Source organism: Antedon bifida, chromosome 8 (assembly GCF_963402885.1).
Source record: "Antedon bifida chromosome 8, ecAntBifi1.1, whole genome shotgun sequence".
NCBI classification, from domain to species: Eukaryota; Metazoa; Echinodermata; class Crinoidea; order Comatulida; family Antedonidae; genus Antedon; species Antedon bifida.
In genome coordinates, this window is record NC_136233.1 from 1,746,276 (window position 1) to 1,767,318 (window position 21,043).

General features: G+C 33.4%; 3 protein-coding genes across 3 annotated transcripts; 2 read left to right on the forward strand and 1 right to left on the reverse strand.

Annotated features, from left to right (window-relative positions):
* The first annotated feature begins 30 nt into the window (after positions 1-30).
* On the forward strand, positions 31-4,701 carry LOC144850486 (uncharacterized). The gene is made up of 5 exons (XM_078707766.1): positions 31-120; positions 864-1,077; positions 1,516-1,780; positions 2,088-2,217; positions 3,981-4,701. The coding sequence occupies exons 1-5, from the start codon at positions 31-33 to the stop codon at positions 4,194-4,196; spliced, it is 915 nt and encodes a 304-aa protein (XP_078563892.1). The 3' UTR covers positions 4,197-4,701.
* A 977-nt stretch (positions 4,702-5,678) lies between these two features.
* LOC144850783 (F-box only protein 31-like) lies at positions 5,679-10,467 on the reverse strand. Its single transcript, XM_078708219.1, has 9 exons — positions 10,260-10,467; positions 9,857-9,922; positions 9,589-9,665; positions 9,295-9,468; positions 8,666-8,740; positions 8,271-8,380; positions 7,518-7,674; positions 6,883-7,121; positions 5,679-6,349 (listed from the first exon to the last, which is right to left on the reverse strand). Exons 1-9 carry the CDS (start codon positions 10,429-10,431, stop codon positions 6,193-6,195), a joined length of 1,227 nt encoding a protein of 408 aa, XP_078564345.1. The 5' UTR covers positions 10,432-10,467; the 3' UTR covers positions 5,679-6,192.
* A 1,776-nt stretch (positions 10,468-12,243) lies between these two features.
* On the forward strand, positions 12,244-21,040 carry LOC144850487 (uncharacterized). Its single transcript, XM_078707768.1, has 3 exons — positions 12,244-17,179; positions 17,482-18,093; positions 18,418-21,040. Exons 1-3 carry the CDS (start codon positions 12,244-12,246, stop codon positions 19,023-19,025), a joined length of 6,156 nt encoding a protein of 2,051 aa, XP_078563894.1. The 3' UTR covers positions 19,026-21,040.
* The last annotated feature ends 3 nt before the right edge of the window (positions 21,041-21,043 follow it).

The window sequence follows — 21,043 nt, forward strand, 5'->3', positions numbered from 1 at the left end:
CAAATTAAGTAGGTGCTCGACGTTGTTGTAATGGAGCGTAGCAACAAGGAATCTTCTTCAAAACTTCGTACAAAAACTTTAACAACACAAAAGAAGAACAAGACCACATGTTTTAAGTTTGTACGTTCGGTAAACTTGTTAATTTGTAGACTTAATACTTAACTTGTTGGGTCATTTTATGATCGTGAGTAGGGCTCATAAAAACGGCCCGGGACGTTTTGTCTTCATAATAATAACCATTCTATTGTATTGTATTGCTTTTTTGTACTACTGTACTCTACTACTGGGTCTACTACCAGTATTATAATTAGTACAGTACACTATCATTGAGTGGACTTCGAAATTATTTGTACCACATGCAAGAAATTTAGGAATCTCCGTGTCAAGTTCCCCCCTCTAAAGCTCTGTCTACACTATCAAACTAGTTTGACAAAAAAGTGTGATATGGCCAAAATATGGTAGTGATATGACATCATCAAAGTCCATATATGGGCACATCACAATTTTTGTTACATAAAGTTTGATAGTGTAGACAGAGCTTTAGACCATGGAGAAAAGAATTTCTCCATGTTTAGACACTGACATCTGTAGTTTAAGACAACAATCTGAAATGGTGTTTATAAATTGCAGGGATTCATATTTCTTTTATTGCCTCATAATTATAATATCTTCTATTAGCAAACACCTTCTTGAGCATCTGAACCTTACCCCTCTTAGGTGTCTTCTCCACCAGAGTGGTACAACTTCCCATGTTCTTTTTTGTGCATTTGTGCAACTCTTGAATAACTTGTGAGACATATACAATAAAATAATAGATAAAACCATAGAACATCACCGAGGTTTTCAATATTTGTATTTTGCAGATTGGACAACAAAGTGGAAGTGCCATGTTCCATGATGAATTCAATTGCCATTGTTCAATCTGCCGCAAATTCTACAGAACGCTAATTTCCAGAGGTCAAAGTTCAATCTATATATATCCGCCTCTTGGTCTTCCAAAGGAGAGAACTTGTAAACCGCTAGAACACAATTGGATCAAAGTTGGCGATCGAGTTGTGGTAAAAGAAAAATGTTCAGGTATAAGAAAAATAATAATACAGTATAACTGGGAACCATAAAAGTGTCCTCTGTATAGGGGTTGACTCTGTTACACATTCTGACACTATAGATATATGATATAGATATACCAAGCTCTGTTGTTCGCAGTTGATATATGCCGCCAACCAGGTAGACGTGGTCATCACAAAACCAATCTTCTCGGAATGCTGCGGAGGGATCTTAAAACCTGCAGCATTAAGCTAACGAAATGTAGCGACTCCAGTAGTGACCTTCAGAAACTTCAAGAACTTACTAAAATCAAATTGACATGGAAACACCTCCAATAATTTAAGACCGATCACAAACTTTAATGTTTTGATGTTTTTGTAAACAGTATATACAGTATATGTGTTAATCCATGTTGTTGCAGGACATATAATAATATAACAATAAATACCTGTACCTCTTTTTCTTTAGGTGTCGTCAAATACGTAGGTCCATTAAACAATGACACGCTATTACCAGAAATACATGTTGGCGTTAATCTGGACGAAGCTATTGGTACGCATGCTGGAATAATCGGCGGTAAAAGATATTTTGATGCTCCGAAAGGAAGAGGTATTATGGTTAAGTATCATGAGGTACGGAAAGTTAAACCACCAGAAAAGCGCCCTCCTTTGAAAGGTAATGCGATGTTTCCGAGCTACAACCCCAGTCACTATAGAAAGTTTTTGACCAGAAGGTTCGTATGAAGTTACATCAATATTAAACTGCTTGTGTTATTAAATTGTATCAAACTAATTAATAGTCAATTCTTCCAATTCCGGACTCTGAAAATAAAAACTCTCCCAAACCCGGACTTTTCACGAGGTCCCCATTCAGTGATGTGGTTGTCGCAAGAAAAGGGAACAACCTCTGTTCAAGCCACTGGGTTGTCAAAGGCCTCTGTGTTCAGGTTGAAACCTTACCAACTGTACTGGCGGCTATGACCCTGAGTTATCATGTGTATTAGTATATTTCGTAATTTTTTTTTTCTTTTCTCTCTCCAGCGATTCTAATTTAAATAACATTTCTGCAAGTTCAAACCGTAGGCGTGCACAGACAGCGCCACCTATCGGTCAAAAGACTAGTGAAAAGTCACCAACATTCGGGATGGTGCGAAAAGATCCTGGCATGAAGGTAGGTTTTAAAGAACATGAATTACAATTCATTGCATGAAAATAGCAATGTTTAAAACCCTTGAAGCTTGGTTTACTGTAAGAGCAACTCATGTGAATTGACCAATCATAATACAATGGATCATTCGAAATGTCACTTGTGATTGGTCAACTCACTTGAGTTGCATCCCAGTGAATTGGCCCAACCAAATGGAAAAAAGTCCTATTGTTTTGTTTTTTTGCCATTTTTATGTAACATTTTGATGAAAATATTTCTGAAATAAAGTTAGCAATCATAGCTTTGAGAAAATACCAGACTTTTCAACATTCTTCAGTTGATTACAAATGTTAAAATTTCTTCAATAAAATAATTTAACTTGTGGAGTGCAGGCCACATTTTTGATGTGCTGACGAAACCAATTACAGCATCTGCTGTGACTGAAATGCAAGACAGGTGTAGGTTGACCCCAACATATCTCCAATATTAGACAGTGTCAAAGGTCAAATGTCAAGCTTACAGTCATCTAGTGACTGCTTGCCACATGCTAGGTTTGGTGAACCTCTGATTGGTAGATAGTCAACCAACCAAGTGTACCCATAGGTCTATCATTTTAAAAGGAGTTTTGTTTTAGTCAATGCATGACTTTTGTGTTGATTGTTTGATACAGTATACAGTACTTAATTATTAATTGTAAAACATTTATATTTTTGTGAACGCATCTGGAAGCAGAATTGGAAGAGAGCAACAAGACGTATAACGCTTGCGTTTGCGATGGTAATTCACAAACACTATTGGCACGGTTTTTTACATTACACCATTCACGATATCAATTTCGAGTTTTCACAATCACTTCTCTATGTATAAATATTCAGAAATTGTATTAAACTTGTGGCTTTTTACATGATTTCACCAGATTTCCAGTGCTTTATTTCCTAAGTATCAGCTTCAACTACAAAGCAGCCGATTCTCGGTACTGTATCTATTTCTGAAGTATCATAGGAATATTTGCTCAGCATCTCATTTATATCAAATGTGATGCCTGTACATGTCAAGTTAGATGTGATGTGATGTTGTATTACCAAATATTCCTATGATACTTCGGAAATAGATACAGTACCGAGAATCGGCTGCAAGATTTTGCCAAAATGGTGTACAATATAATAATATATATATATATAATAATAATAATAATAATAATAATAATAATAAAAATATAAAATTAAAAATGTAAAATTATTTATTGTTTTCTTTAATATTATATTTAAATTATTTTGTTTTTACTGTTCAGGCTTTGTTTGCAGTGATTTAATATTAGTACATACACCATTTGTTATATATTATACACAGTATACGACCAATTACATATGATATAGTTCTAGATGACCTGGGTACAAAATGTTTGCAAAATTAAGTGGTGGGATTATACTGTTTATATATATTATATTGTTTGGCTTATACTTGAATCAAGCATGTCTGATTATGGGGGTGGGATTATATTCAGACATGTGATTTTATAAATAATTCCTCCATGATGATTGAGGCATATATGATAATAGAAAGTCACACTGCAAAGTAAGAGTAAAATTGTCACACTAGTAACTACTGAGCAACTATGAATTTGGACTTTTTGCAGAAGCTATCCCAATACACATTCAGTTTGAGAGCATGCTCAAATTGTTCTATTCTAAATGGTCTATTTGCTTCATAGCCTTGGGTTGTTTACTGAAATAAAAAGTATAGTATATATAATACCAAGTATGAAACATAATCAAATCTTTTTACAGGAGATAAAGAAAAAACCTAAAGGTCAAATGTCACCGCAAGTAATGCGACATGTAAACCGATGGTACGAGGAGTACAGCCCAGAGCAAGTGGACACAATGACAGCAACACTACGCAAGCTGTACATTGCCAAGGAAAAGGGAAAGAAAGAACTTGAGGAATCAGAAATAACAGAAACTAATAGGTTTACTACATTGAATGGTTCAAAGGAACAATGACGGCTACTTTATACGTAACAACATAGAGAGTTTTTTTATATAATCTGCATGTTGAACCATTATAAAGACTGTTTTTCATGAAGGAGATAAAATTCTCTTCAATCAGCTGGTGCTCGAGTAAAGAATAATATGAAGTACAATTCAGTTTTTTTTAAAAATATTTTTAATTAATTACCTTTGTGCAGTGACATAACACAGAGGCTTAGCCTTATTCAACATATTTTAATGCCTGTTTTTTCCTCTGGGCACTGTTCATGGGCCGCCCCTGGGTTAAGCCAGTGAGCGCTCATAGCCGTTACGCCACTGCCTTTTTGACACCCCTATTCAGGAGACAATATCCTGTGAAACTACTGTACAATGGGCAATGTATTTTTAAACAACCCTTTGAAACTTTGTTGTCCCCTTTATAATAGTTCTATTGTATTAATGGATTTTTATCATGTCATCTTTTCCTATAAATAGTGAATTTCTTCATTATTGTTATTCATAGCAATAGTCAATTACAATGCTAACCGTACACACTACAGTAACAAATATATACTGTATTTCAAATCATAGCTTTAAAGATGTATTGTATATGCAATTTTATTTTACATAATAGTTCACTTTTACCAAAAAATTGATCGAAAAATTATTTTAAAAAGCTAAATTTAAAGCAAAAAATAGTCAATAGTGTTTTTTTGTTTAATTTAACCGTTTATTTTGTCTTTTTATAGGTGAAAACATTATTTTTTTGCATTTTTTTTCTACAAAGGTGATTAACTTTATTAAAGCTGCAAAATGGACTATTCAAAAGTCTGATTTTATTAATCTTCATTTTTCATGATCTTGGTGGACAATACATCTTTAAATGTGTATTTACTATCTACAGCACTGGCCATTGTAAGAATGTGATACATACAATAGTTAGTGTTTTGTTTACACTACAGTTAAATCATAGATTTACATTTTGTATTTTATATCAATTTATATTTATATTTTATAAAGAGCAAAGTGTGCTAATATAATATTTGTATTATGTCTTATTTTTGGTAGAAAGAAGAAAAAAACATTTTTTTTCAAGAATTTATTTATTACGTATGATTAGTTGGCCTAAATATAAAATCTATTTAAAGCATGTAGGTAACAAACAGTGAACTTGATTAATGATAAAAAAAAAAGAAATTTACATAAAATACAAGTCCTATTTGGAGTACCATAGGTTTAATTTTTTCAATATTAAAATACTCTTAAACTTAAGCTTTCCAATATTTGTAATCTGCTAAAATTGTTCATGAATGTAATTCTCTAATATGAAAATAGACATTTAAAAATATACTTCTAGATCTTCTAAAAATGATTTTAAAAACATTTTACGAATGATTCTAGTTAGTTCCTCAAGCAAACTTGGAAGAAATGTTGTTTTAATTTGATAACATTATCTATGTTTACTAAGAAACGCAGCATTTAGAAATAACTTTAATAAAGTTGAGTTTCACGATAAACATTTAAATACAATTCCAATAAATACATTTAGTAATTTAAAATGAATGCTAAAATATAAACTGAATAAATAATATGTACTATATAAACATTTAAATATAATAAAATTTAATTCATGTTTATTTATTTATAAATAAACAATACACATTGTAATCAAACTGTTAGCAATACATTATACTGAGTTCCCTTTTTTTCACAATCACTACATTCTATTGGGCCTAAAATAAAAACATGATTTTTTATACAGTCAACTGTCCAATACCAGCCTCCCTGAAAACCAGAACTCTCCCAAAACAGACTTTTCTTGAGGTCACTCCAATGGTCCCAAATTAAATTTTACAATTTAAAACACATTCAGAAAACAAGACATACCATGCCATTCCGATGGTGTCCGGTATTGGGAGAGTTGACTATACCCCTGTAATAAGCATATCTCCCTTAACAATACAGTACATGGGCCATTAGGCCTAAAATCCAAATACAATTTAATACTTACAACAAAGTATATACTGTATTACATCAGGTTTTCTTCCACTCTACAGTAAAGACTAATAGAATGCAGTTCGATCCAAAGCATGGCAAACATGTTCTCGTTGAAGACGATGAAGTGTGACGGGGTACGGGAAGGGTGCTTAAAGCCGTCCATAGCAATCAAACCAGTCGCAAAGTACCTACACAAGTCAAAATAATCAATGATCAAATAAAGATCGAAACGTTGATTCATGGCTTGGCTTTCGTTACTTGGAATTTAGTTTTATACTATGTAATTTAAGTCAAAATAACATTCTACATTTAATATTACAAAAATAAAAATATAAAATATTTTGAGTAATAATCTGTATGGTTATTTATTATGAATATAATGATTAATTTAATATGTTGTGCAGGATTTGACCAACTTGAATCTAAATTGCACAATACATTTTCAATATTGCTTTTTTACTGGCATAATTTTGTGTTTTTTTTTTTATGTGTGCAGAGAAATAATAAAAAAACAAACAAACAATATGATAAAACCTGTTATGCATACATATAAACATATGTAATACATACATTTACAGAACTTTATAATACAAAGAAAATGTTTTACATTGACTGATGAAAAATGATGCTTTCAAATTTGCCTATAAACTCACCCAAAACCAGTCTAGCATTTAGAATTCATTTTAAATACCTTTGAGATGACAACAAAATCTGTTATTACCTCCCAATACAATGTGTCAAATCCATCTCATCATTGACCTTTGACATGCCCCTATCCATGACGTCCCTCGGCACAATGAATGGCTGTCTCGTTTTTTGTTTATCAACTGGTACAAGTACATCTTCTTTGGTGAGCGCCTCTAGCTGAGCTAATGAATACTGGTCGTCGCTATGTAGTATCATTGGTTCATTTATGTGTGCTTGTATGCTAAGCTGGTCCGCTGGCACATTGGGATCACCCTGACAAAATATTGAATTTGTTATTTATTTATACTGGGTAACCTCTTTAGTCAAAGACTGGTCTCCCAGAGAACCCAGTTATGATCAGTGGCTGTGTGTGTACTAGTACACCGGGTAACCCTCTACTCGTCTCAAAAGATGTACTAGGTTTTTTAAAGTCGACATGAGCCTACGGTTTATAGTCCTTATCCCAGAAGCTTGTTCTACCACCAGAACAATGTAGCGGGTGAGCCTTGAACCCTTGCCAATGTTATGGCTACGTATTACGGTTCCACTGTCTTAACCGCTCGGCCACTCACTTGCATTCTTGGGCATTTAAAGCTCTGTCTACAAATTTGTAAATTATTAAATAATAAAAAAACTCTCAACAACAAATATTCATTAATATACGCTTACTGTAACTTTGACACCATGTAGCATGTCGTCATGATACGAGACCATAACTAACTCTATACCGTGACCTCCGTATGTGCCTTTATAAAGACCAGGCCGTACAGGATGCTCTGGTTTCCTTTCTGTTGGTATATGAAGGCGTCTGAAGTTGCAGGATGAACTGATACAAAGAAATCAAAATCATGTTAATAAAAATAGTGGATTGATTTAGTCTGTTTTACTTTACCTTACGCTCTGTCTACACTATCAAACTAGTGCGATGTGCCCAAATATAGTAATGATATGCACAAATATGGTAGTGATATGCACAAATATGGTAGTGATATGACATCATCATGTCCATATATAGGCACATCACATTTTGATAAAGTTTGATAGTGTAGACAGAGCTTAAGAGCAAACTTTAATAATCAAAATAAAAAAAAGGCACTTTATACAATAGTAACAGTGAGCAAACGATTTGCGGTGACCTTGGACCTATGCATATGGTGTCATTGGTAGTCTGGAGGTAGAGTCCGCCAAAAATTTGTCAACGAATCACAAGTGGAAGCACAATTAATTTATAACATGTCTTCCTTACGATAGTTCAAAACATTTAACGTTTTAAATAGCACCCTCTATGTTGGAAGTATTTAAACAAATATAGCATCTTTTATGATTTGACCACACAGTTCTGTGATATTTAAATTTTCCAAGTTGTGACCTCTGCGTTCCTAGGTGATCGCAAAGTAAAAGCTACCTATTAATAAAACTTACTCAAACTGCATGTTAATAAAGAATTGAATTCTAAGCAGCTCTAGTCTGTAGTCCACTGCACAAGGTTGGATGTCTATACCTAGTTCTTCTTTAATCCATTGCTGTAATTGCTATACAAAATAATAATAATCGACAAGCTGTTAATACTGTAATACACTCAATAGCATTGTGAATGCTACCTTGTAGACTCAATAACACACAACACAACTACATATTTACTGTACAGTACATGGTGTACTGCAAACTTATCTATCCCGAACAAGCTTCCACTCAACTGTCTGTTCACATTTTGTGTTAATGCTCATAAGAAATAACATAGATTTTTCTCCGCTTACCGCTCGTCTGTGTAACTTGGACATTACATATTATTGCTTGGTAACCAATGTTATACTTACTTCCTGTTTATTTGACCCCTTTCTGTGTCTGTCTGGTTTACAACATTTAAATGAAAAATCATCAATGCTTCCACCCTGAAAGGCAAATGGAAAAAAAATAGATTACAAAATAGTAATATGAAGAAAGCATGTATTTAAAAATGTGTAATTGCAAAAGTTTGACACTTTAAAAGTGGGTTGAAACAACACTTTACACAGATCCTGTAGAGTAATTACAATATAGGCCTTTGCTATTCAGATATTCTAAAGCTTAGTCTACACTAACAAAATAGTTAGGGGAACGAACCAGGGCCAAAACTGCAAACGTTATAAACATCAAAGTTTTAAGAAACTAAGAAAAATTAAAACCAATTAAAAAAAAAAAAAGTTTGACAAAAAAGTTTGATATGCCAAATATGGTAGTGATATGCTAATATGGTATTGATATGAGATCATCATGTCCATATATGGGCACATCACATTTTTTAGTCACATAAAGTTTGATAGTGTAAACAGAGCTTTAATGAACAAACCCACATTTTACAGTCTTTGTATTTTGAAAATTGCAGTGTGTTACAAATTAACATTCATCATTTAGGTTTTGTATGTTTTTTGTATTTTGGTGGGTAAAAATAATATCTTACACTTACAGGTGTAAACTGAAACGGATGAACATCACTTGGCTTGCCTTTGAGACACAGTAATCTTGTGATGTTATCGTCGTCTACTGTGATTTTGAAGACTTTTTTTTGTCGTAGAGGTGCGCAGACATTTGGATCGGGTGGAGCAAAGTACTGTGTTCCTATTAAGGCGCCGTCATTAAACTGAAATCAAATAATCCAATATTTAATGGAAAAGTAAAAAAAAAAAATTATATTTCAATTCAAGTAAACATATTTAATTGAAATTTATTTAATTGAAAATTAATTTAAACATTGTCATACAGTGATTGACAATAACCCTCCGTAAGGGTTAATCTTTGGTTGCCAGGTTCCTACCAATTTTCCATATTTTCTTAGTACTGCAAAAGAAACATAACATAGTTTAATAATCATACATTTCATGTTATTTTAAAATTAAAACTTAAATTTAAACTATCATCAGATAAATGGAAACAAATACAGTACATAAATGTAATAAAAAAAAAAGATACACAAAAAGTCTATATTTTATTGTAATTATTAATAAATTAAATATTAATGGCTTACCAACCTTTAGTATAGATAATTTTATATGTTGTGTTCCATGTGCTAAAATGTTCTGGTGTAAAATTATATTCTGAAAGTAAACAAATAACATTGTAAACGTCATTAATGTGGTAAAACAAAAAATAATTTATAAATTAATAAATACTTGTGACCCTTTATTTTCATGAAAATTAAAATTGTCAAAGATGACAAAGAATCAATTAGGCAATGACAACAAAAGGGTTCAATTTGGCATGCAAAATTAAATTAAATTTATTAATATTATCATCTATATATTATCATCTTCATATAAAATAAAAGTCAAAATAAATTTAATAAATATCCTATCAAACTTGGCCTAGGTTTACTACTACAGTACAGTATTATTATCAGCCTGACATAAACAACAACAGTAGTAGAGTAGGTACCTCTGAAACACAATGTTTGCCAAACGATTTTAACATTTGAAACCTCATAAAAACGTTTACAAACTTGAGCAACACTAGCTATAGTTGCCCCATCTAATAACACGAACACATGCGCTAACAGTTCCAAGGGGAGACACAAAATATTAAAAGCTTCTACATCTTCAACATCCATGTTTATTACATGAATTATCACAGAGAGTCTGCAATGTTTTGCTTTTAGCTGCAAGGAAAATTCAATAACCCGTGCGGGGGTTACTGTGTATTTTAAATGTGCAAACATCATTATTAAACAACTCTTAAGCTAGCATAGCATAGAAAATGTGAACAATGTAACATTACTATAGTAAAAAAAACGTATACTCTGAGTTTAATTCAAAATTATGACGAACAATAAATAGAATTGAATACATCTGGTCCTATTTTATAGTAGAACAATCTATATGGACGAAACCATTACAGGAATAGCAGGGAATTTGCTTTACCGAAAAACTACCGCGTACACTCTCGCGATCTCTGTCGTGTCGAAAAGAATCATGGGAAATTTTTAATTCCCACAATGCTTCGAAGTAAGTTTATTTCGCCATTTTGTGCGTTGTCCTTTGTGAGCGAAATACCAAGGCCCGGCAGAAGAAAGTGTTGTATTATTTGTTTGAGCCCCGCTCCCAGCAAGTTCAATCGGGAGTCTCAAAATCATTTTTTTAGGTAAGGAAATTTTGTTTGGTTCGAGTACACTTATCGTTAGGCTCAGCAGTAGTCAACAGCCGAGTTGAGCGAGCAGGCGCCGCCTAGCCACTGTCTGACGACGGCAGATGGCTGAGGAGCATTTATCAAGTCTATTTTCAGGGCGGGCCGTATTTAAACGGCTAGGAAGGACGGCGTAGTATAATTTAAATATGGCGTCGGGAGTTTTAGTGATTCTTATTTTTTGTGTCAAGATGAGCAAGCACCACACATAACAACACACCTGGCTGGAGTACTGAACACGGATGATCATCACGACAAAACAAATACTGTAAACAGCACATGATTTATATGTATAGTGGATTGCTTTTAATATGTTGGGAATGCACCAATGAGAGCTAATGAATTTAGAACATTAGGGATCTAATTGAGTTGTGAGGATATTTTGTATTTCCCCCCTATTTTCAATAAAATATATTATGGTATTTCTTTTCAGTTAATTATTTTCTGATTTAACGTAAATAAATAAAGGGTATTAATTATTATACTGTCGACTGTTTAAAAAAAATGAAATAAAACTAATTTGCATAGTAATATTATATTAATATTCATAAAGTTTTTAGCATGTATTTTTCCTGGTTTCCTTTAATTATCCCGATTAAAAAAAAATTAAAATTAATTTTTTAATTTTAACATCAAATAATTTTGTCAACTTTTATTTTTAGCAAAAATGTTATTTAAACAAAAAATAGTCAACCCGAAGAACATTTTCTTGAAATGGGTTTCTGGTTAGATTTAAATGTGTTTTTTTTTTCTTTTATAAGCAAAAACTAATTATTTTTGTTCATTATTGTTTTTTTCATGTTTTGGGGGACAACATTTTATTTATTTATTTTATTTTTTTTAGTTTTTTTTTTATGCATAATTAAATAAAAAAAAAACACTTACTTTATTGTCGCATTATTATAAAAATTTGATTCAGGCAAAAGTTCATTTTAGAAATATTGACAAGTTTATAAAAAAGCTCTAGAATTGTAATTTGCAGGTACATTTTTTCACATTTACAATAAATTACATAATTTATTTATTTTTATTGAAATTGTTTAATATTGAATATTTCTTTCAAAGTACAGTTCTGAGTAGATCCACTAATGTTCAGTGTACTGTACTCATTTTGTAAAAAAAATGTATTTGTTCAGGTACAGTTTTTCACATTTACAGTACTTAATTTATTCTACGTTTAAAAAATTGTAAAAATATTTTTCATTTATTTTATAGATTCATAATGTAGATCAGGATAAAAATGGATGACAAGTTCATATCAACTGATTTAAATGTGTGTTTGAAAACAACAAATGACCATGAAGACATAAATGATAAGAAAGATGGGAAAATTGATAAAGTTAACACTGGTATAGAGGGCGCTACAAATGGTGATGATGTCAGCTCATCTGTCAGTTTGAAACCAGAGACCGAAGTACGTTCTGATCTTGCAGATGACAATGATGTGAGACAAGAAGATGGCGTCGAATGTGATAAGGTGGATGCTGATGACTTTGGTGTGAATACAGATGGAAAATCTGCTATTGATGTTGAAGAACCAGAAGATGGGTTTCCTGTTGAATTGGATGATGATGAGTTAAACGAACTTGAAGATGGTTTTCCATGTGATGATTTCTCAAATGATGGTGATACAAGTGATGATAAATTAAACGGAGAAACAAATGGTGATTCTCTCGAAAATACTAATTTTGGTGAACCTGTAAACACTGAAATAGATGACAAAGTGATTGGTGATAAAAGTGGCGAAACTCTCGAAAATACTAATATAGTTGGTAAACCTGCTGATGCTGAAACTGATGACAAAGTGATTGGTGATAAAAGTGGCGAAACTCTCGAAAATACTAATATAGTTGGTAAACCTGCTGATGCTGAAACTGATGACAAAGTGATTGGTGATAAAAGTGGCGAAACTCCTCAAAATACTAATATAGTTGGTAAACCTGCTGATGCTGAAACTGATGACAAAGTGATTGGTGATGAAAAAATGATTGGTGATGAAAGTGACGAAACTCTCGGAAATGCTGATGCTTTTAACATTAATGGAGATGATCCACCATTTAGTTCTCTTACTCGAGTAGAAACAAATGGTGGTCAATTGGATGATGATGAAGAAGAGAAACTATTATCAGATGAAGATAATTTTCTATCCGATGAAGATCATCAATTACTTGATAAAAATGAAGGAGATAGAGACCTACTTTCTACTGTTAGTCCTACAAATTTGATAGAAGATGAGGAAGCAATGGACACATCTTTGACTCCAGATGATGCAGCTATTAAATATGATGGTATTGGTGTAGATGAAGTAAATCCAAATGACACAGTGATAAATAATGTTAATGATGATACGGATGGCAACGAGATTGATAAAAGTATGGAAGTTGATGACAACAAAATGTCAATAGATGACACAGATGGTCAACAGTTAGACAGTGGAGGATTAAATGATGAAAAAAGTCATAGTGATAGTGAAGTAACTGCAAATAATACAGATACAACTGAAAGTAACACTGCAGAGCACAATAATGCTGACAACTTAAAAAATCCAGAATGTGTGTATGATGAAACGTCAAAAATAGATGCCAGTAAAGATGAACAGACCAAAAGTGGTTCAAGCATTTTAAATTTAAATGAAGAAAACGTTGATAGTACTATTGAACAAACTGTTGAAACAAACAAAGCAAACATCGACGATATTCTTGATGGAAACTTACCAAGTACTTCAAACAACACAGAGATTGATGTCAACAAACCTGTCATAGAAGTATGTAGTGAGGTAATTGAAGGCATTATCAATCAGGTGATTTTAAAGTCTGTAAAAAGTGAAGATATGGAACTAAAAAAAGATGGAAAAGAACAATCTGATGTATTGTGCAAGACCGTAAAACCAGTAAATTCTTCTTTGATCACAAACTCTGGAAAAGAAACAAGTGATGATATTATTTGCCTTTCAAGTGATGAAGAATCCGATGTTAAATTAAAAGAAAGCCATAAGAATGCTACCAAAGAAACTAAACCATCAAATACTGCCGATGATGACATAATGGTGATAGAAGAAGCCAGCTCAGCTCCAGCTAAAAAACCATCCAGGATGAAAACCACATCAGATTCATCTTCAGCAAAGAGATGTAAACTTTGCAAGAAGATTTTTCCAAGTGCTGATGGACTTCGGAAACATGTTAGAGAAGCTCATGGACTTATCATGATTGATAAAGAACAGATTTTAAGATGTAGAATTTGTAGTTTCCGTGGAGTCTGGTCTGTTTTTGTGAAACATTTATCAGAAAAACATCCATCTTCTTCTCACCTGATAAAAGATGTTGACAAGGACAAGAAAATGACATGTAGTATTTGTACATTTAAAGGACAGAAAGCAGAGCTAGATAAACACATGAAGGAAAAACATCCAGGTGCTACAGGTTACCCAAAGAAGCAAAGTGCCTCTCCTTCCACTAGTATCAAAGTAGACAATGAGAACACTCGCAAACAAGATAATGCTGCAAAGTCGCCTTATTCATTACGCCCACGCAAACCACCTCCACCAGTGATTCAAAACACCATTCCAGATAGTCCACCGAAGAAAGACATTCACACTACGATCAGCAAACCATCACAGACCTTTGTCAAGAAGATTATTACATGGACTCCAAAACAATCTACAATGTTAGTCGACCTCAATACATCAGGAAATGATAATATAGCGGAGGAAGGAATCAAAAAGCAAAAGGTTTTTTTCGAGCAATTGATTGTTGATGGATATAAGTCCGGGAAAAGGCAGATCCGGTTAGATGTTCTGTTAGAAAACTGTGACAAAACTGTTTTTGAATGTGGTCTTTGTCAACAGTCGTTCCCAAATTATCTTCAAGTGTACTTCCATCAGAAAGTTTGTTTACCTACAGCGGATAAAGAAAACCGTATCATTGTCTACCTTCCATTTGAGACCATCATGTCACAATTTGTGTACAAGACTATTGGCCTTAGGAACATTCTACAATGTATACATTGTAGCAATAAAGTAAGTGCTCAGAATGTATCATCAAAGATGCAAGCCCTTCACTTAAGTGTACATGTGGTACCTGAGGTAATAATTAGAACCTATTATAATGGTGTCGTTAACAGCAAAATGGGACATGCCAGACAGGATTCCAATAAGAAGGCTTACTCTTGGGATGAAGTACTAAAACCAGTGTCAGTAAACAAGTCAAGTGTGGTGTCTTCGTGGAATAACAACCTAGACAGGTACATTTGTACTTCTAGTCGACTTCACCAGAAGGAAACTCGACATGTTCTGAATGATGAGCTTCATGATTTTGGTAAGATACATTCCAGCAGCAGTGATGGTGAATCTGAACAATGGGAGACAACATACAGACGAAGAAAGAGTAGCAAGAAGAAGAAAAAAACGGAATTTCTATCTCCTAATTCCAAGCAGAAGCAATCATTATTAGCAAGTGTAAATTACAAATTAACATCAAGAAAGCAGCACGAAAGAGACAAACGATTAGCAAAGAGAGATGAACAAAAAAAAAGACAGGTTAAAGAAAGATATGACAGTGATTCAGACTCTGAACTGAAGAGATTAAATTCTCAAAAACATCTCTTTGATTCTGAATCAGCACAAGGTAATACCAAACCTAAAGTAAACAATTCTCGACAAAAGCCGAAACGACAGGATTCTGTTGAAAGTGATCATGATTCTATGGTCCAAGATGAATTAGATTTGCCTGTGAATGAATTTGGAGGCCTCGTTGCAGATGATAATTATTTCCCAGAATTAGAAGGCATTAATATTGATGCTGAATCAAATACTGTACCAGAAAGTAATCCTGAAACACCAAAAGAGGAAGAAACACCAAAAGAGGAAGAAGTATCCAAAGAGGAATCTGATCCTAAACAAGAAGCAGAACCAGAGGAGGATACAGGACCACTTTTAACAGAAGAAGATCTTGCAGAATATTGGAGAATTTTTGATGACGGCAATGAAGATGATAAAACCAAACCCACTGAAGATACGAAACCAATATTAACAAACGCTGAAAATGTGGTCAAGAATGAGACAAAAGAATCGATTATTTCACTCATTTCTGGTTTACCAAAAGAGAATGACATCGTGGACTACTACGGAGGATCTAAACAACCTCTATCAAATAAAACTTTAATTTTTATGACAACTCAACAGGTTTTTAAATATTTTACGCTAATGCCCTTAGGTACCTCATCATCAAACTTTGCTTGCAGTTTAAGAGGTTGCCATTTATACTTTACAACAACACCAGATATGGCCGCACATTTGGGTAATCATTTTTCATTACGGGTAATTATCCAGGATTATCCTTCAACGTCTGTTGGTCAGGTTAACCCGTTGTTAACGACAAAACAAGTATTGGAACATTATCGTGGAAGGAAGACGAACAATGATGACAGGATACGATATTCTTGCTGCTACAAACGCTGTAACGCCACATCGATCTTAGATCAGTCTTTAGCTGTCCATCTTGCAAAACATTTTCATTACATCTGCATTGGTAATATTCTTTTGCGGCGAGCAGAATTTACTAGCCATCCGTTACTAAGTCATTATAAATGTCTACGTGGGGCAAGGCAGGACCATTCCAGCATTTTCCAGTTAACATGTAAACAGTGTGAATTCTTTGTGACCACTTATATATTTAATGGAAAGATGGGTGACGTAGTTGAGGCTGAGCTTTCAGCTCATGCGTTGAGTCATGATGTTGGAAAAGAAGCAGAGGAAGCCCTCCGTCAGATGTGTCGTCGTTCCACTTCACTTAAGCCATCAAATCCAGCAATTAAGCAGCAAGATAAAAACATCCAACAGAATAAAACCATGTTGACCGTGATTCCAAAAGTAATTCCCATTCAACAACGTTTTGGAGTGCCTCAACTTGCGAAACCTCAGCAGCCTGGTAAACCTCAACAACCTGGTAAACCGCAACAGCCATCACAAGACCCCAGAAGAACAGTTTCTGTGACGGAACCTGAACTCCTGAAGAAGTTTGGATCAACTGTTGCTGGCTGGAGGTGTCTTGTTAAACACTGTGGTTTTGTGCATCGTGGTGGAAAAGATCTTTTTATATTTGCTAACCATCTTCGAAAGCACATCTTAGGGTGTAAGAAGATTATTGTAATGAAGAAAAAGTCATCCCAACATAATAAAGGTAAGCTTGTCCAATAAATATTACCTAGAAATATTATAATTACATATAATAATACATGAAGTATGTAAAGCCTAAAACAGATTACTTACAGAAACCTGTATCTATAACATAGAGTAGACTTACTACTGTAGGAGTTGGCTGTAGTAGGGTGTAAGAAGATTATTATCAGTCTTCTTGATTTCTCTTGAATAGAGGTGTCGCCTGAATAGGGGATGTCCCAATGAAGGTGTTTTTCTGCCATATTTAAATATTCATGTCCAATTGAAACTATATGTACTAGTATTCTGTATTTGTTTTTGAAGGTACTACAATTACAAAAACTGCTTCAGCAATAGAAAAACCTAAACCTCCTCCCGTGATAGATGTGGTTACCATAGATGATAACAGTGATGAGGAAAAAGAGACGAAAGCAGTAACTGATAAGAAAATTGAGAATAAAGATATTGCTAAGAAAACGACGGATGAAGTGACAGTCGCAGATAAAGTGACAGATAGCAAGAAGGTAGAGCATAAAGCTTGTAACGTCAAGGTTGTCCTCAATAAACTGCCTCTTGATAGGGACAAACTTGAGGCTATGAAAGCTGTGAGAGAACCTAACACTGATGGTGTAGCAAAACAACAGGATGAAGATGTTAGTCTAAAGAGAAAACTTGATGCAGATGATAACGTGTCCGCCAAAAAGGCATGTGTAGACAAAGAGGATAAAAAACCTGACATCAGTAATGATGAAATTCCCGATGATAACTCTGGATCTAAACGGAAAAGTGAAGGAACGGAGAAAGCTGGTAACAGGAAAAGTTTGCGTCTTTCTCCAGATGAGGAATCAAAGGAATCTGAAAGTGATGGAGTTGATGGTTCTCAAATTCAAAATGAAGTTGAAGAAAACAAATCACAAATTGATAATGAAGAAAAAGGTATGTATTTTATTATTCAATCCAGCGCTCTGATCTTCATGAAATAGAGTGCTATATAAATGTCGCATTATACATGTATATACAGTATATTATATAATCTAAAAATGCCAACTTAATGTCAATGGCTACCAGATGTCTCTCTATGTAGATGATGCTTACTTGAACCAGTACCAGTATTTTTTATTCAATAGAATTTAAAATAACAAAGAATGTTACAAAATCCAGTTAATAATTTTTGTAAAACTAGTATAAAACACATTAATCATTAAAACACATTAATCATCAAAACAAATTAATGATTAACAAAATGTTGTTTTTCCATAGATGTAGTTGATCCTTTGATTGAGAAGCTACTCTCAGAATTAAAGTCAACCGATGCAAATCCGATTATTCTACCAATCACGACGATTGAGAAATTCTTTAAGAAAGAAATCCAAATCCAAAGCAGCTTAAGTCGGAGTAGCGCCGTGATTGGCACGATGAATTTCACCTGTCTGATGTGCAAGAAACCCGGGTTCAAGGGTAAAGACTCGGAATTGGTGCGGCATTTAGAGAGTCACATCGGCAAAGAGATCTCATTCAAGATGAAAGAATTAAAAGATACCAAAGATGAAGATCCAGCGTCGCCGAAAGGTAAACAAAAAATAAAAACTAACTCTCGCTCGTTGGTGCATCATGACCTGGAAGATCTAAGAAAGTGCCCCGAGGATCGGATACAATTGCGATTTGAGGAAGTAGAGAACTTTTATGTTAAGAATGTCCGCTTATCTCGATCTAAGTCTGAACTCTCTTATGGTGTTCTTATGTACACATGTGTTGATTGCAACAAAGGTGATTTGAAGACAGAACATCTGGTTAAACATCTTGAAGATCACGTTGAGAAGACGATTAAGTTGATTCGAAATCCAGCTAAAAGTAATGGACCTACATGATCACAGTTACAAACAACAAACTGTATTAGTATGTTTTAGTCTTCTTAAAAGGGTACCTTTTATATTGGAGACCTATCATAGCCTTGCACCTTTTCACTGAAACGCCAAATGCACAGGACCAAAAATCTTACCATGCTTAATCTTGGATTCGTTTGTTCCGGTTAATCATTCTTACTATAGTAGTCATCTATAGTCTTCAAAATGGTGACTAAAAATTTAACTAGACCATGTGACATTGAACTTTCTAGTATTTTCCAGAGCCTAGTCTAGAGAACTACAGTTGTTTATTTCACAGTAGTCTGGGCTCCAGACGGAGTTTTGTAATAATATAAATATTTTTGCACATATGGCGTTTCATACGTGTATTACTTGAGTTTGGATACTTCAGACAAAAATCGCGGTCGAAATAAAAACAAATAAATAAAAAAAAAGACAATAAATACAGACTTGGGGCAAGTCTAATTTCACAGGAAAGTGTCCCATAATAGGGGTGTTCCTTGAACAATGGTTAGCCTTGTGTTAAAACATATATTGCCATCGGGAAAGTGTCCCCTGAATAAATGAAGATTGTCATTTATTGATGATTTTAAAACTAACCAAGAGGAAGTTTCTGCACAATTTGCACCAATTGTTAGCTTTGGCTAAATGAAAAACTTAATTTCAGAAATTTAAAACTACTATTTGTTTAATGTTATTGATTGTTTTCAGAGTTTCATTTTCTGTACAATTATGAATAGAAACAACTTTTTAAATTAATTAATTTGATTTCAATCGTATACAACCCACGTTTTGAGTTATGAGAAAAATGTACATTTTTAATGTTAAATAATATAAAAAATATTTTTGCATTGTTTGTACCAGGCTTAGTCTGGTTGGTATAGTTTGAGTACATACAAAACAATTGTACCATAGTTATGAAATTGTACAATTTAAATTTTGCCAGGAGACGGCTTATTGGTTAGTGCTATAACTAGAAGCATCCATTCTAACAAACATTTGTTTGTAAATACTGTATATCATTAATTAAAAATGGATGCTTGGCAAGTTGAAAACATGCGAGTAAATATTGTTCCAAATGTCGTAGGTCAGGGGTCAAGGATATATGCTGCGTAATTATTCTATTGTCCAACAAAACACATCTTTTCTCTACTTTGTTGTAATAAAAAAACCATCAAACAGTTGTAAATATTGTATTATGAAATATTATCATAAAATGATATCACACGTTATTGTTAAAAGTTATTTTAATTATTCTCTGCTTTTAAATGTTTTTTTTCTAGTACAGTGATTGATTGAATCCAATAACAATACAGTAATCAAAACATGGCATTATTAGGATTTTGTTTATATATTAGCATGATATTTTTCTTTAAATTAGGCCCACTGGGCTTCTTATTGAGCCTTCTAAAGATGCTATTGGTTACTTGTATCTGGCATAATCAAATATATATATATTACATGTAAAACTTGTGTATAAATAACAATATTGGTAATATTTAACAGATGCACAACTATGGCAAGACAAGTTCGCCAAAACTATGTTTACAGAATTGTAACATTTCTTTTCACAATAAAAGTTACTAATTTAGACATACTGTACATAGAATTGTTTATTATATCAAGACTGATCTGTTAAGATATAGACTTCCCCAAGTCTCTATTTATTGTCTTTTTTATGTTAGTCCACCAGTCAGCATTTCAATCAAGATTATACGTATGAAACGCCAAAATATTCATCTTTTTACTAATATTAATTTGAAACTCTGTCTAGACCTAGACTAGTAAAGATACTTCGGTAGTAATTACGACTTCCTCATTTATGACGACATATGGAAATCTTCTGTTTCTATGAGAGTGTGACCTCCTACTGGAAACTAGTAGTTCATAGCATACTCTTAACATTACTTTAGAACTAATTTAAATGCCCTCAATCAATTGTTTCTTTTCATTACAAGTAATGCCGAGTTGGTGGTTAAAATCCACCAACAGAATTCTTGACTAAAAATATACAGAACAAA

Excerpts from the sequence above, each read along its gene's own strand:
- LOC144850487 (XM_078707768.1), top strand. The coding sequence starts at position 12,244 with ATGGATGACAAGTTCATATCAACTGATTTAAATGTGTGTTTGAAAACA. Across the intron at positions 17,180-17,481 it reads GTCATCCCAACATAATAAAG|GTACTACAATTACAAAAACT; the intron begins GTAAGCTTGTCC and ends TTGTTTTTGAAG. Across the intron at positions 18,094-18,417 it reads AATTGATAATGAAGAAAAAG|ATGTAGTTGATCCTTTGATT; the intron begins GTATGTATTTTA and ends GTTTTTCCATAG.
- LOC144850486 (XM_078707766.1), top strand. The coding sequence starts at position 31 with ATGGAGCGTAGCAACAAGGAATCTTCTTCAAAACTTCGTACAAAAACT. Across the intron at positions 1,078-1,515 it reads GGTAAAAGAAAAATGTTCAG|GTGTCGTCAAATACGTAGGT; the intron begins GTATAAGAAAAA and ends CTTTTTCTTTAG. Across the intron at positions 1,781-2,087 it reads AGAAAGTTTTTGACCAGAAG|CGATTCTAATTTAAATAACA; the intron begins GTTCGTATGAAG and ends TTCTCTCTCCAG.
- LOC144850783 (XM_078708219.1), bottom strand. The coding sequence starts at position 10,431 with ATGGATGTTGAAGATGTAGAAGCTTTTAATATTTTGTGTCTCCCCTTG. Across the intron at positions 9,469-9,588 it reads GAGGGTTATTGTCAATCACT|TTTAATGACGGCGCCTTAAT; the intron begins GTATGACAATGT and ends ATTTGATTTCAG. Across the intron at positions 8,741-9,294 it reads ATCCGTTTCAGTTTACACCT|GGTGGAAGCATTGATGATTT; the intron begins GTAAGTGTAAGA and ends TTTGCCTTTCAG.